Below are 15,675 nucleotides of genomic sequence, written 5' to 3'. Positions count from 1 at the left end.
TTATGTTGACGTATTTCATCCATGTAGGCTGGTATGTGATTACATAGTTTCTCACCATGACTAGTGTGTGCTGGAATTTTGTATTATTGTGTTTGCGTGTGTGTTTGTACACTTGTGAACTCTGTCAGTCAGCACGTTTGTCACACCTTTGTCATTTTTTTGGCCTCTGTTGTCTGAGGTGTGTTTTTCTTTCAGTTACACTGCAGATGTAACAATAACGAAAGTAATCTAGTTTGTAGTTGTTTCCTCATATTCAGTTCTATCTGCCTTCATCTGCAGTAAATACTTGTATCTACAAAGAAGTGACAAATATGTAGATGCACATAATCATAATTTGCATATGAAGTTCTATTGCAAGATACAGTACATGCAAGCTGATTATAAGTTAACATTTGTAGAATTCATTCTCTTAAATGTAGTTTGGTTTGCACATTTGGAGACAGCATGGAGCAAATTGTCTGATCAGTGCAGGTTGATTCTGTTAAAATCCTTCATGTATTATGTAATAGTCTGCTAGTGTTTCCTCATGAATTCATGTTTTTCAATATCTTTGGAAATAATCCATGTCCAAAACCATTTTTATGTAGGTTCATAATAAAAATTTGCATATGATGTTCTACTGCAAAATACGTACATAAATTTGATTAGAAGTAAACATTTGAGGAATTCATTCATTTCAGCTTTGTTTGGTTTGCTCATTTGGTACAGCACGTCGCCAATTGTGTGGATCGGTGCTGAACAGCTTTTCCAGTGCAGGTTGATTCTTTGTATGTAATGGAGATTTTGCATTATCATTCAAATAATTACCTGAAATGACGCAAATGAATTGTCTGTAGCTTGTAGTCATATCGACCTACAGCTCAAACATGACTGATAGCAACCATTAGTGATTCTTGAAGAAATGGCACCAGAAGGATGAGGAAAGACTGGAGGCAAAAGTAAAAGAAGCAGAATGAGAGGAGCTGTTTCACAGTGCAGGCAGAGGAAGCTCTCACCTCTGGCTCACAGAGAAGGATGTGTATTTATACATAATGGAAACAATAATATATGTTTCCATAAATATATATAGCAAAAAGTACAATATCTCTGAGATGTAGTGGAATAAAAACTACATTATTTACCTCTGAGTATAAAGTACAATATTTACGGATTTTGACATTGATTTGCCTTCATAATAGTGATAGCGATAGTCAGGAAAGGGGGAAAGAGAGTGGAGGACATGCAGCAGAGGGCCACAGACTGGACTCAAACCCGAGCTGCGGTAAGAACTCAACTTTGTAGCCTACACCCTCTCCACCGTTTTAAACATTTCTTTGCGGCCTCTTATTAATCCCTTTAGCCACGACAGTAAACAGACAGGGGACACAGATGACGCTGAACTGATCATTTAAATATCATTGTTGTTTCTTACTTCTATGAGAACAGGTTTTCAGGTATTTAGAGACAGAACTTGGAGATTTGGCGATTGGCTCCACTTCCTGACAATAATCGAGGTAGCTGGCTATTAAATATCACCAACTGTATAATGTTTGGTTAGTTACTGATAACAACGATACTCTACTATAATCAAATACATTTAGAATAGAGTTCAGTGACTTAATGACCCATTCTTCTTTTATATATTCCATGGTTTTAGGATTCATTCCTGCAGCACACTGTGTACTGCCAAAAGATTTGGTATGTCCCAATGCAGTCAAATGCAGTATGTCCCTATTGCATGCTGCATGCAACAGTACGTACTTTGTACGGGCAGCAGGAGGCAGTATGCACTAACCGGTACAGTGGATCAGGAAGCTCTGAAGCAGAAGGTGGCGCTGATGCTCCCATAGGTTGCGCCTAATACGCTGTTTGCCCACCGCCGAGAAGAAGAACAGCAGCACGGATGTTATTACCAATGGTTATAATAAACCAGTAGACAAAATAATCTGCGCGTCACATCGCTTTGTGCACATTCACACCATGTCAGCATCTGGCTTTATCCTGGTGGTCCTCGCGGTGTCTCTGTGGCCCGGTAAGACGGACATTTACTGGTAACGACTTTAATGTCTGCATCACTGTCATCTGACATGTCGTTATTAATTATGATGTCAAAGATCGGGTTGTTATCGTGGGATTTATGACAACTTACATTTAAAAAGGGTGTAACGTTAGCTGTATACTGACCGGAGCTAAAGTATTGAACAAAATTGTACGTTTTCTGTTTTAAAGGAGACTGCAGGCTCATCATAGACCCGTTTTCACTCATCAAACAGAAATCACTGGTAAACCTGACTTTTATTCTCTATATTTTCACCATTTTGTTTCAAAGGCCACCATACCAACACTAGATTTATTCTATAAATAATACAACACAAATATACATACTGTTCACACTGAATGCGAATGTCTCACTCAAAAGCATCTGTGTGTAAAATAGTTGTTCATTAAAGGTGATGTTATTGGCACATACAGTCACTGGGCTTCAGAAACAAACATTTCTTTGCAATAATCTTTTTTTAAATGTGCCGTCTTTGACAAATAACCTCACTGTGGCTTCTCCTTGTTAGACATTAGATATGTGTTCAGAGTGCAGCCAGGTCGTCCAGCTGTCCGCCAACATGATTTCCAGCAGAGATACCAAGGTGAGGATGTTGATGTGAAACATCAAGTGAAACTCAGTGTAGTTTCACTTTACTTTCACTTCCTTTGCCTGGCCACTCCTGCTGGGTTTCGGGAATTGGTTAATCAGGAAACTGGCAGAAACACCCTGTACTCCCTGTAATGTCTTTAAAAGTTAAACCTTAAAATGAAAGTTTATATTGAGGTAGTCGCCCGTTTTAAGAAAATATTCAATGAAAGAAATGCCGACCTTCGAATGCCAGGGCGTTGAAATGTGCCATCACTAATGTTTACGTTTGTCAAGCTATTTTGTACATGCTTGGTTGTACTGTTACTTTACACTTTGCCAAGTCGACACTCTGCACTCTTGCCACAACATAGACAATGCACTAACTACTCTGCCTTTGCAGGAGACTGTCTATGAAACCTTGCATGCTCTGTGCCAACGCCTCCCAAGAGAACAGGCCTCAGAGTGTGATTCACAGGTGAAGGTGTATTTGCCAAAAGTCCTGCAGCAGACACCTGGTCACCTGGTAAGTTTACCCGCTATTTAGGCTTCTTCATAGACACATGGAAAAATAATTAACACTTCAATGATCACCTTTTAAACAAGATAATGTGTTTCTGTAGAAACCAGGAGAAACCTGTATGGTGTTTGGACTTTGTGCTGCCCACAAGGAGGAACTGCTGAAACTTTCCCACCATGCAACCAATGCAGTGTCCGGCTCTAAACTCGGCTCAGCCACCACAACCCACGTTAGTGTGAGTAAGCAGATGTTGATGTTAAAATGAAAGTTGAAATTAAAACGTATTATTTTCATACTTCAAATGTCCCTCTTATCAGAGTACTCTCTCTCTCTCTCTCTAGGGGCAGTTCAACCCAGCTTGCAGCCTGTGTTTGTTTATCATCAACAAACTGGAGACCCTGTTGCCCAAGAATATGACTGAGGTGACTCTTTTATTTCTATCACTTTGTTTTAAATCGGGCAGATATCCCTCACCGTACACCACATCATGTAAATATCTTCTCTTCCCTGCAGGATGCTTTGATGAAGATCATGGAAGAGGTCTGTGATCTCCTACCACACAGCTATAAGGACCAATGTGATGATTTTGTCGACAAATATGGGACGCAGATAATCGAATTCCTCTTATCGTCTGCAGCACCTCACACAATATGTGTTCTTTTGCACGTCTGTTTGTTCGAGGAGCAGCCTCTTCCAGGTCAGTCCCATGTTTATAATTAGTACATTAGGCCAGCATTTGCTTAGTGGTTTGACGTGTAAATCAACCCTCCACCAACAAGTTTAACGCTCTGCTGATTCCCCAGAGTTGTCCCTCCCCTCGGATTGTGAGTTTTGCCGCACGCTAGCTGTGCTGAGCCGCCTACACCTCGGCCTCAACTCCACCGAACCTCAGACTTCCTCTTTCCTCCAGTCTGTGTGTGTCCTTCACCCAAATGCTATCCCCAAGGTCTGACCCTCAGTTCCCACTTACTCTAAATATCCCTCAGCACTCAAAAACCACTATATCTAATGAATGTATGGCCATTCCTTGTTTATTCCTTAAATTCAAGTGATTTAGGCAGTTTTAATGAGGTAGACTAAGCAATAATGTCTTTGTCACATAGCATAAAAGTAAGCAACTCTCGTGCTCTTTTCAGTGTGAGGCCTTCATCCAAATCTACGGCTCCAGACTGCAGAAGGTTTTGGGAAACCAAATGGACGCCCAACATCCTTGTGAAGTAAGATTAAATACTTTTAACATGACGTTTCTCACTGGAGGGACAAAGAGGAAACTCTTATATCCACAAGTCTTCACACAGTCCTACAGATCCACCAGAGGATTAGTCTGCAGTAAATGGTGGAGCAGTCATGGTCAGCAGGTCTACACACCTTCACCGGGGCTGAAATTAGCTCACTGACTGACGTGAATTTTACGAATATTTATGACTTGCAGCAGCGCGCTTCTTATGGTGGCTTAAAAAATACACAAACTTTTGTTGATTTACAAATGTATGATGGGCTCTGGTCCACGCAACACTAATCACACTTGAATACTCATGAACACACATTCTTTTGGCCCTTCCGTCCCGCAGAGAGCCGGTCTGTGTGTTGCCGTGAAGAAGTTGGAGCCGCTGGGAAAGAATCGTTGTACTTGGGGGCCGAGCTACTGGTGCAAAGACATTCAAACTGCTCAGAAGTGTGGCGTAAGTTAAATTCAAGAAAATTGCAGTGTACAACATGCGTAATGTATTTGCCATTTGTAACAACCAAATCATCACACATATTGGGAAGGATATTTCCCAACCATCAAACCTGCCCCAGGCTTTTCTCACCTGCAGGACTGTTCTTCCTATTATTTTGAGTCTACCGTATGATTGTTTTCAAAATGTAGTTCTATGATGAATAACTAAGTCATACTGTATTTATAGTAATCAGGCGATAAAACTACTCGGGTCTAAAGAGACACCATACACTACGCTGACCAGCTGACTAATACTTTAAACTTTCAAGTGATGTGATTTTGTGAATAATTCAATTTCTGTTTCACATCCTATTTCTGTTTTTATCTGCAGAACCAGGCCTTCTGTGAGAAGTACATGTGGAAGGAGTGAACCAAACTGCCAGCACAAAAATAATTACTTTCTTTTTACAAATGTATTACACTGATCAACTCTTCTTTTTTTCTTTTTGGGGAAATTCATGTCATATGCTATTTTGTTCAATAAGCGTAAATATTGATCCTGAAATGATTCGGTTTGTATGACGTGTCGCAAGACTGGGATTCAGTCTGAAACATCAGTTTGTGCAGTGATTAACGGTTTCGTGAGCAGCATTAATCGGTAGATTGCTAAATATGTCATTATGAATGTGAAATTGCAAAAACCTTTCATTACATAGGATGAGCCGTCAGTATGTATGAAAGACTATTATTCTATTAGAATATGATCCCTGGTGCAATCAAGCACATACACATGACAAACTCCTCAACCTTCATTAAAAGTCAACAGACAGTCACACGTGTCCTGGAGTTTGTTTATTTGGAAACATCCACATGGTAAAAACATAAAACAGTGAAAAAAATCATGGGAGTCATTTACATTTATTTGCTTTTTGTGGTGCTAAAGAATACATCTTGACGCTCTTTTACCACTCACTCTATATTCTGTCGTTATCTTTAATCACTTAAATAGCCAGTTAATTTCCAAAATGAGGACAACACTTCTGGCCATTCACACTGAGGAAAATGCTGCCTCACTTACACCCCTGTGTGGTTGTTTGTGTCATCGTCTGTCTCTTGTCTCTTCCAGATCTAAGAGAGAAAGAAAAAACTCTCCTGGTTACGTTCAAAGACAATGTTTTACTTAATGATTTAAAACTGCAATCTGGGATGAAAAAAGGATTCAACTGATACAGGTTTTTGAAGGCTATGTTATATTTTTATCTTTTAATGAAAACTCATAATACTTTTTCCAAATATTGATAACTATTAATTAATATGTGCAAAGAACAAAAATGATTTGATATATTTGTATGCATTGATGCGAAAGATGATGCATGTTGAAAGGAGTAATATGATCTATTCATTATTTTTGTTCGTATCACTACTAACAGTCCATGTGAGTGCCATCAGATGAAAGGTGATGACATTTTTATGTCACTTCATGTTGCACAGAGACATACGGAGTAGGGCTGGGCGGTATGACCAAAAATGCATATCACGGTATTTTGTAAGATTCTGGCGGTTTCACGGTATATCACGGTATTTTTTTTCCCGCGTTAAAGCATTAATTAATTAACACTGAAAAGAAACGGCCGGCCAGCTAGCGGTGAACAGCTGTTTGTGTGGCGTGTCTTCCATTCCGTACTTCCTGTTTCCTTCAGCTACATTCCCCTGGGTCCTAAACCCCTCCATGGAAAGAAACGGGATTAGACCGTAGGATTTAGTTGTTAGTAGGTGTTGTTTAGGTTTATTTTTTTAGTTAGTTATTTATATATATTAGTGCTGGGCAAGTTAACGCGTTAATTTCGCGTTAACGCATTCATTAATTAACGTCGACAATTATTTTATCACGCATTAACGCATTTTTTTAAATTTATTATAATTTTTTTTTTTTTTCTTGAAAAACAAGAGACAATACATATACATAACAACAAGAGGATGACAAGAACAGTGGGATAAAAGCCAGCAAACATCCTATAGTCCTATAAAATAATATATATATATATATATATATATATATTATTTTATAGGACTATATATATATACTATATATATATATATATATATATATATATATATTATTTTATTATCAGAACAGTCAAGAAAAGGTTATCCTGAAAATGCACACTCCGGTACAGTAGGTGGCGGTATGCACCTATGCAAGTTGGTTGCGATCCGCAAATGGAAGAAGAAGCCGCTACATGTACAGCTTCTTATCACGTACATTTATAACAAATACCACACATATTACGGTAATCAGCGTTGCATATGTGTCTGACCTAAATACCTTTTGTTGTTCAGTCTTTGTTCATCCTGCATCGCTATTTTCTGTTCTTTAATGTAACGTTACTGGAGCGACAGAGCCTCTCCCAGCTGTTAGCAGACTGTTAGCGAGCTTTACCCAGCATGCAGTTCGGCAGGGAAAAATTTTATAAATGTACAATTATTAGTGCTACAAATTGTTTATCTGTCACAAACTGTTGTGTCGTGGTGTTTTGCCCTGTTAAAGAGCATTAGTTGTGGGTTGTTAATTGTTGTTATAAAGTTATGACCATGACTAGAGGTCCCTCTCAATACAGCTAAGACAACTAGCTCCCAACTAACTCCGACCATAGCGTTCCCAGCGGCGAACAATATATTTTGCTGCCTGTTGAAGAGCGACAGAAGTTGTTTCGGCTGTGCACCGGTATGACAGTATATGAGAAATTCATATCGTACGGGAAATTAAAACTGGTATACCGGTTCCGCCCAGCCCTAATACGGAGTCAAGCTTCTGCAACAATTACACTTCCGACATGCTCAGAATAAGTTGGAAGACTTGCCTGGATGTAGGCCTCCGACAGTGTAATCATCTGGGGCAGAATGTCAGTCACCTGCAGATCCTGCATCTCGTACCACTTCCCAGTTCCCTGATTAAACACAAAAGCAGATGAGTTGAACGTGTAACAACACAACACTCCCTTGGTCAGACAGAATTTGATACATTGTGTGTATACTAATGCCACCAGAGATCATTTAAAAAATATCTGGCTGCAACTTACATGATGCAGAACATGTATTCTGTACGCTCCCTCGGTGGGTTTCCCATCATGCACTACGTTGGCAACAAGGTCATAAGTTGTGTTTTTCTCTGTCAGTTGAGCTTCTTCTGTCAAGTACTCACGGAGGTCTACATTCCTGTCGAAGCAAATACAGAGTGACAACATAAACAAGTGCATATTCATACGGAGGACAAAATACACATGTCCATGGCATCTCACAAGAGTTACATTACACAACAATAAAAACAACCATTCATTACTGCTATCAACATGCACTTCATGGTTATTTTAGGCATTTCGTCTTACAATATATGAACAACACTTACGTGATGGGGAAATTGACAATTGTGGGGTTCTTTTCCACAAAGAAGTTGTTCTTGGTGAATCTTTTGATGCAAAAGACGAGGTACGGAGGCAGTTTGGTCAGCTGGAACCTTTTGAGGAAATTCTCTTTGTAGGTTTTGTACTCCTGAATGTAAATGAGACGGGAGAGCATGCACGCGTGCTCAGTAAAAAAACAAACGAAAATGAGAGCGGATGGCACAGATTTGATGTGCGGCTGATTGCCCTATGCCACACTGCAAGTTGATTGTCTTTTTGCAAAGCACTGTTGTAGTTATTTGTGGGTAGTTGTCAGAAGTTAGTATTTCTTTTTAAGAAGATAGCAACTGTGGACACCATGAACGATGTGAATTATCTTCTACAGCACACGTGTGAAAGTGTGCCTTTTGAAGAAAAACTCAAATCACAGATTTAACGTGGAGTTGTTCTCCAGAAAAAAATAATAGCTTGTCAGAGTAATAGCTTCTTTTGATTCCTGTGTGGGCTGTTATGAGGGGATAGTACCCGGTCAGAGAAGCATCTTTCTGAGAGGATTATCAAACATGAAACCAAAAGGACAACATGGTAAAATTTGGGCTTGCTCAGCAGAGGACATATATAGCTACCCAAACTGACAGCTTAATGAGCAGTATAACAGAAAATTGAGGAGAGCAGATGTATATGATTGTGATGTACCCAGTCAGATTATCAGCTGTGCTAAACTGTGTGTGAAGTGTGAAACAGTGCATTACGCTAATTTGTAATTTTCTGGTGTTGCATCTGTCCAAAGTAGTTGTTGCTCGTTTTTTTAGCCTAAAAACACCACAGGGTGTGACGATGTCAAAATGTATTCATCCAGTTTTGGGCCAAAAATATTCAGAGACACCAAAGCATTCTGTTTAGATTACTGCTTTGCAACATTGCTTTAAGTCATTTTTCTATTTTCTATTGCACATTATGTTTAAGAAAACCAGTACCTTCTCTGTGTTGCCATTGAACTTGCCCAGGATGTTGAAGAGAGGGACCTGCGGGATGATGAGCTGCTCCTTCTCATCCTTGTACAGTGGAGCTGTTGGGAGGTCAAGGGTTAGAAACAGGAAGGTGGACTCAGACATCTGCTCCTGGTACTCCTCTGTCACGAGCAATGCCTGTTTCTCCTCAGGTGTCTGGGAAATAAAAACAACAAAGGACTTAAAATCATGTTTTCACAGGGATTCAACTGAAATAGTACACACAGTCAACCACTAATTGTCTGTTAGCAAAGTTAGATTTAAGAGCATGTGAAAATAGAGAATATTCTTTCGCCCTTTGCTTTGTATCTGAATATCACATCCGCCATGTTAGGCTTCTTTTAATCCTCCTCACGTTGCTTTTCATTTGGGCTGCTTCAAAGTTTAGTACCAAGTATTTAACATTGCCTCAGAGAACTTACAAACTTAATCAGAGAAACTTTTAAGTAAAATATGTTTGTTTTTTAACCTTCATTTGACAAGAAAATCAATTCAGAAGGAAAAGAGGCCTTTCAAAAAGTATTATTATTATATAACAAAACTGGTCAAATTATTTAATAAACCGTATCATTCATTTTCCAGATGTCAATAAATTATTTCCTAACGAGCAGTAAACTCACTAAATCTGGATGTGGAAGTTTCTTCGAGAAGATCCGCATGGAGCCTTGAAATGCTTTTGCGATGATTGCTATGAGGGCAGAAAGACAAATGTTGGCAGAGGTGAATTCACATTATTTTATCAATTAATAATATATGAAACATTTGACATGCTAAGACTAACTAAATTAAATTCAACCCAGGAGAAATTTGAAAAATAAAAATAGCGTTCACATTTGGTAAAAAACTGTATCAGTGTTTTTTCTTCATCTCAGAAATATTTACCATTAACATACCAAACCATTAAAGACTTGAATTGTGTATAATATGAGCCAACAATTGGGGATGAAGCCATTTAGATTCTCTTCCGACTCACATGTTTTTTTCTTTGTTCCTCCAAGAGCACCATGCAGAGCATTCAAGAACCACGTCATGAAGTCCACAGCATCTCCTGCACAACAGAAAACAATCAATCAGCATCACAGGCTAGTTTCCAGAGAGCAGAATGTGTTAACAGCCTCTCTGAGATCTGCAGAAGTGTCGTACAGTACTGCAGTTTCAGTTTATGTCAATTAAAGCATTACCTTGCTTGGTAATTTGGAAGTTCTTCTTGCTGCACAGCACAACAGCCTGTAGCATCTCATGTGGAGACACATGAGCCTTGAAGTTTCTTGGATTCCACAGTTTGCGCATCAGCTCACCAAACCTCTGCACCAAGAGGAACATGATGTCCCCCGGTGGTCTGCGGATTTCTTTGTAGTTTTCCTCCTCCAGGAAGTAGTTTCGCAACGGCGGAACATTGGAAAAAGCCTTGGTAGAAGAGGAAAACATGAATTGGTTGGGATTGATTAAAACCTTTATGACAAAGTACAGAGACGGTCCACTGTGGCAGCTATTCGTACCTGTAAGACCACGTTGGCGTAGTCATTGGCTTTGATGTTGTTCAGCCCCACAATGCCTGGCAGGTAGGTCGTACCATCGTAGGCTCGGTATAGTTTACCCTGCTTGTCCAGCCCTGCAATGTGCTGCTTGGTGAAAGTTGGTTTCAGCACATACTGTAGAGAAAGTGTCAACAGATTACAAACGCAAAAGTATACAGTACAGTATTTTTGACGCAGCACCTCAATACTGACAATGTGATACTGAGCATATAATCTATTTTATGCTGTCAGAGCATGATGCTCTCTCATGTAAAGAAGATATGAATATTGTACGACTTGACTGTGGTGCAATCGTTTAAACCAGGATCAGATGACAATTAAGACCCTAATACAAAATATCAACAACTCCTAAATATATAGTGTTATAACACAATATCAATATTTATAGTGATTATTTACCTCTCAGCTCTACCCAAAACAACATTGAGAGTGCTGAGGGTACTGAGCATAAAAATGAATTAAATGTAGTATGATAACGACATGCCATCGTCTTGTAACACCACGACGTTACTCACCGTGATGTCTTCTAGTGAAGAGTCAATGATCTCGTAGTTGTCCGGCAGACAGTAAAACTTGAGAGTGTGCAGATTGAGGAACACGTGATGGGTAAACTGCACACTGTGCGTGTAGGCATGGGACTTCAAACCTCTACCTACAAGGACGCATACATGTTTACATCTGTCAAAGGACAACAAGGTGTTTGATCCCTGGTTGAATGTCAGATCTTTCACCTACCTTGAAAGTATTTCCCACATATAAGGCAGGCATAGACATTGATGTGGGAGAGAGAGATGGAACACAGTTTCTCAAAGTCAAAGTCCAGCACACTCCTGGTGGATAGACAGAAAAGCCTGGGAATCAGCTGAAGAGCTATAGAGGAGGACAGGGCTAACTAGCATTTAGCACTGACATTAGCTATGCACATTCAACTGTATCTTGCCTGTTTATGGTGTCAAGGTAAGGACAGTGGCGGCTTCTCCGGTCTTCTAATACACGTCCTCGGCCCAGTTTGGCTGCCGCTGCGACATCAAGTGAAACAAAACGAACAGAGTCGGACCAGATTGTGTTCAGTCGGTTGAATGTAAACTAGCTAAACAGGCTAGCTAACATAGCACTCGGGTTGTTGGCAGATGATGGATTTGATATTTACAGTGATATTAGGACGGTTCGTTTGTTTTAGCCAGTTACATATGTATACTGTAGTGGTGCTTGTTGGCCTGTGTGACTGAACAGACCCGTGAATAGAATCTAACTAACTTTTATCTGGCTCCTGGTAGCAGTAGTGGGCTACCTGCTAACCAAACGCAGCACGTTACCAGTAAATACACGCAACGTTACCTCTGCCATCGTCGTCATCGTCCTCCTCCTCCACTTCAGCCTCTCTCTCTCGCTTCAGAGAAACCATCATAGCAGTAAGCGAGCGAGCGAGCGTAATGTCAAAACAGCGAAGAAGGCACACGTTTATTTGGAAGAGAGTTGAATGGGTCGAGCACCGTGCGCGTCGAAACTCGCGGTGGTTGAGCGGCTTTACGTCGAACTACCAAACAGGAGACTAAAAAGTATCCCGGAGTTTAAGGCTAGTTACATCGATCAATGAGCTGCTCGAATGTGATAACTTGCTGATTTATGTAAGCATAACCTAGTGTTTTTATATTTAATGTGTTAATGTTCTGTCTGGGTCTGTCCAATAAATGTTTTCTCTATTAAAACAATGTGTATTTTTTTTAAATCGATTATTAATTTGTAAACTCCGGGATTGTTACATTTGGACAACCATTTACAATTAGCTAGCATGTAACGTTAGCTTGTTGTCAGTGGTGCCTGTGGGTCTGCTTGTTGCAATCATAAGCTCACACATACTGTCACCGTAGTGGAACTGTTTGTTAAAATGGATATTTTAGAAGACGATGATCAGGATGAGCTGAAATACAAACGTAGCGGCCGCTTGGATATGAGCCACGGCTTCCTGCACCATATCCGGAGGAACCAGATTGCTAGGTGATTGCCGCAACGACCGTTAGCCAATGCTAGTCACGTTAGCTAGCACACTAGCCAGGTTCTATCACCCTGCCTCTGTCTTCAGAGTTGCATCGACTCAATGTTGTGTAGAAGTTGATCTGTTGGTGAAGGAAAGGCCAGTGGTGGTAACTTATCCTCTTACACTCCAAACGAAAATATAAAGAAATGTAGCATTGGCCAAAGTTATAAACTGGAGGGAATATCATATACCGTTAGCTGTTAACCGCGTATTGCAAAGAAAGGAATCAAAATCCAGTTTGTAGACGTGTTCAGTCAGTGCTGCATACTGTTACAGGACCCTCATGATTAATGGATAAATAAATAAAAAGTACAAAGCACAGTTTACCTCACATTCTGGTATTTAACACTTTGCCTGATATTTATTCCTTGTATGTGTTATCTCTACTGGTTGGTGATAGTGTAAGATTTTTAGGGGTATGTAATGCATGACCTTAAGAAAGAATACAACCTTTGCCTTTGCTGCTAACCATTCACACAGCATAGATGTAGGCAAAGAAAAATGCAATTGGGGAATGCTAAAATTCGTTTGTTTCTGAAATGCATTTCACTAAAGAAGAAAATATAGAAGAAATCATGAGGCATAAAATGTATTCACGTTGACGATACTTTTTTGATGGTAGAAAAAGAATAGAGCTGGAGTGAAGCAACTTCCTGCATGTACCCTTAGACTCATTGATATATTGAATCGTTTTTTGTTTGTTTTCGGGAGACAGGATTGATACTTATAATCCTTATCTGCAGTAAAACAATAACAAGACCTTATTTCTGTTTAACTAACTAGGTTAGAAGTTCAGAGATATGTTAAACTGCGTGTCTTTGAAAGCAATAACATTGATTTCTTGGCTTCTCAAGAGATGACTATGATAGAGAGGTGAAGCAAGCCAAAGAAGTGAAGCAAGCCAAAGAGCTTCAGCGGCGGAGGAACACCACAACCCCGAGACGACCCCGGCGGCCTGATATCCAAGTGTACCATCCTCGACGCAGATGTAAGTTTGATGCACTTTGGTATTACGCGTTTGCCAACAGTAAATCCAGTAACGAACATGCATGCGTGTGCTCATTTTCCAGATGAATCAGAGCCAGGGGCCGGTGCTGAGGCTGAAGAGTCCAATGAGAGTGGGTCAAGCACAGAGACAGAGACCCATGGTACTGAACTCTTCTGGCTCGACTATCAGGCGGACTCTGGTACCCTTACCTCCTTCCTGGTGCACAAGGTTAACACAGATCCCTTTGACTGATATTTCTGGCTCTTTGATCTATTTGACTTTGGTCTTCATTACCTCATGCTCTCTCTCTGTTTCTACAGGAGGATAAGCCTGAGAAGGTGGTGGATCGTGTCGCAGAGAAGAACATCCTGGATTCAGCAATGAGGGCAGCTCTAGAGGCTCGAATTCGGAAGGAAATTGACAAAAGACGAGACAAACGTTGAGTGATATTCTCAAACAGTTGACTATGATGACAGAGGGGCAATCAGCAAAGAGGAGCAATACTTCATTTTCAGTTCTGCACCTCTACATAGCATTAACGCTGTTGACAGTGTTGGGGACACACCGAGGACTCTGGGATCATGTACAGTGACTATCAGCAGAGATCCAACTTCATGACCCACAGTGAATCTGTCTTTGGTTTGTGAAGGAGAAGGAACAGCACTTATCAAAGACAGTATGGTTGGGAGTTGACTGTCAGGTTCATATGTACTACATTTTTCTCACCTTGTATTGTTACCTCACACCCTCATTCATAAGTTTAAGGACACATTGTACACCTTCAAGTTGGACTGGACCTATGAAATGATATTGTTGCTTTCTAACAGCTAAATCCAGAAAAGGAATATGTACTCTTTGACAGAGAGCACTGATGACCTCCCTCCTCTGTTGAACATGTCCTGTGTTTTTTTGTGTTTACAAAGATCTAGCTTTTATAAATGAGATTAATCCTTTTTTTTTTGGTAAAATGCTGTGAACGGAGTCTGTCAGTGATTCTATGTTCAGAAATGTGAGAATGTAGATTTGTTTCCAGTGTGGCTGTGGCCATGATGATGTGTTTGTGTGTTTGTTTTGAGTATTCTAATTTATTTTGGATTTTTTAAATACTTTTATTTTTGATACTGAATATTTTTTGAGGACACGAGTCTTTTACGTACAAAACAAATGACACATATGTATAAAAGCCCTTTATTACTGTCCAATTGTGTCTGGATGAGCACTTGTGGAATTGAACAGCCATAAAATGTGAATGCTTTTTCTTAGTGTCTTGATGTGTTGTAAAAACTCTCAAATGTGTGGGCGGGGGGGAAATACTTTCTATCCTGAAATACACATATAGTATTGGGGATACAACAAAATACTATATCAAATGCAGTTGACTGAAGTGTGTCACATCATGTCATCAGCAGGTGGCAGTATGAATCAGCCTTTCAAATCTGCAGGCCTGTCGTCTGTGTGTCTCAACTTTTGTCTTAATCCTTCATCAAATTAGATTTTTGTCAATAAGTAGTGCATAGTAACAGTGTGTTATAATTATGAGGACAAAATAGCCAAACTCATTTTCTATTCACAAGACATTACCAGGTATTGTCAATCATTCTGAAATGTCACATAGGTTCTTCTGTGGGTAAGGACACTTCAGGCACTACTTGTTGGAACTTTTTTTTTCTAAAGGTATAAAGAAACTGGAGAGCTAAATCTTGGAAATCTATTTTGCTGTCAGACATTATATCATTGCTTTTACTACCTTCCAACCTGTTGGACTAGTTTTTCTGTTGGTAGCCTATTTTCCCTGCTGGAACAAAGTCAGCAAGTTAGAACACACCAGGGGTGTAGCCGCCCTCTACTCAAATTCTCTGAATATGTGAAACTGACAAGCCTGTCATCTACAACAAAATTGATTGAGTTTGGCAAT

At 39.9% G+C, this 15,675-nt stretch overlaps 3 protein-coding genes across 3 annotated transcripts; 2 read left to right on the top strand and 1 right to left on the bottom strand.

The window, feature by feature from the left end:
• Positions 1-1,852: 1,852 nt before the first annotated feature.
• On the top strand, positions 1,853-5,618 carry sftpbb (surfactant protein Bb). The gene is made up of 11 exons (XM_076098984.1): positions 1,853-2,011; positions 2,209-2,261; positions 2,547-2,621; positions 3,009-3,131; positions 3,229-3,360; positions 3,467-3,547; positions 3,639-3,822; positions 3,929-4,071; positions 4,262-4,342; positions 4,697-4,807; positions 5,177-5,618. Exons 1-11 carry the CDS (start codon positions 1,960-1,962, stop codon positions 5,213-5,215), a joined length of 1,074 nt encoding a protein of 357 aa, XP_075955099.1. The 5' UTR covers positions 1,853-1,959; the 3' UTR covers positions 5,216-5,618.
• A 4-nt stretch (positions 5,619-5,622) lies between these two features.
• On the bottom strand, positions 5,623-12,344 carry usp39 (ubiquitin specific peptidase 39). The gene is made up of 13 exons (XM_076098983.1): positions 12,073-12,344; positions 11,675-11,753; positions 11,470-11,564; positions 11,250-11,386; positions 10,696-10,848; positions 10,378-10,603; positions 10,170-10,244; positions 9,817-9,884; positions 9,164-9,352; positions 8,192-8,334; positions 7,866-8,001; positions 7,647-7,733; positions 5,623-5,913 (listed from the first exon to the last, which is right to left on the bottom strand). Exons 1-13 carry the CDS (start codon positions 12,140-12,142, stop codon positions 5,860-5,862), a joined length of 1,512 nt encoding a protein of 503 aa, XP_075955098.1. The 5' UTR covers positions 12,143-12,344; the 3' UTR covers positions 5,623-5,859.
• A 162-nt stretch (positions 12,345-12,506) lies between these two features.
• Positions 12,507-15,015, top strand: cunh2orf68 (chromosome unknown C2orf68 homolog). The gene is made up of 4 exons (XM_076098985.1): positions 12,507-12,732; positions 13,627-13,760; positions 13,843-13,988; positions 14,081-15,015. Exons 1-4 carry the CDS (start codon positions 12,623-12,625, stop codon positions 14,201-14,203), a joined length of 513 nt encoding a protein of 170 aa, XP_075955100.1. The 5' UTR covers positions 12,507-12,622; the 3' UTR covers positions 14,204-15,015.
• Positions 15,016-15,675: the final 660 nt, after the last annotated feature.

This window comes from Anarhichas minor, unplaced genomic scaffold (assembly GCF_050575085.1).
Source record: "Anarhichas minor isolate MPS153535 unplaced genomic scaffold, ASM5057508v1 ptg000025l, whole genome shotgun sequence".
NCBI classification, from domain to species: domain Eukaryota; kingdom Metazoa; phylum Chordata; class Actinopteri; order Perciformes; family Anarhichadidae; genus Anarhichas; species Anarhichas minor.
Note: the sequence above shows the minus strand (reverse complement) of the source record. Positions and strands in the feature narration are given on the sequence as shown.

Bases quoted from the DNA above. Each gene is read 5' to 3' on its own strand.
- sftpbb (XM_076098984.1), top strand. From the start codon at position 1,960: ATGTCAGCATCTGGCTTTATCCTGGTGGTCCTCGCGGTGTCTCTGTGG. The intron at 2,012-2,208 runs GTAAGACGGACA...TCTGTTTTAAAG, and splicing joins CGCGGTGTCTCTGTGGCCCG to GAGACTGCAGGCTCATCATA. The intron at 3,548-3,638 runs GTGACTCTTTTA...TCTTCCCTGCAG, and splicing joins TGCCCAAGAATATGACTGAG to GATGCTTTGATGAAGATCAT.
- cunh2orf68 (XM_076098985.1), top strand. From the start codon at position 12,623: ATGGATATTTTAGAAGACGATGATCAGGATGAGCTGAAATACAAACGT. The intron at 12,733-13,626 runs GTGATTGCCGCA...TGGCTTCTCAAG, and splicing joins CGGAGGAACCAGATTGCTAG to AGATGACTATGATAGAGAGG. The intron at 13,989-14,080 runs GTTAACACAGAT...CTGTTTCTACAG, and splicing joins CCTCCTTCCTGGTGCACAAG to GAGGATAAGCCTGAGAAGGT.
- usp39 (XM_076098983.1), bottom strand. From the start codon at position 12,142: ATGATGGTTTCTCTGAAGCGAGAGAGAGAGGCTGAAGTGGAGGAGGAG. The intron at 11,754-12,072 runs GTAACGTTGCGT...TTGATGTCGCAG, and splicing joins CGATGACGACGATGGCAGAG to CGGCAGCCAAACTGGGCCGA. The intron at 10,245-10,377 runs GTAATGCTTTAA...TCTGTTGTGCAG, and splicing joins CTTCCAAATTACCAAGCAAG to GAGATGCTGTGGACTTCATG.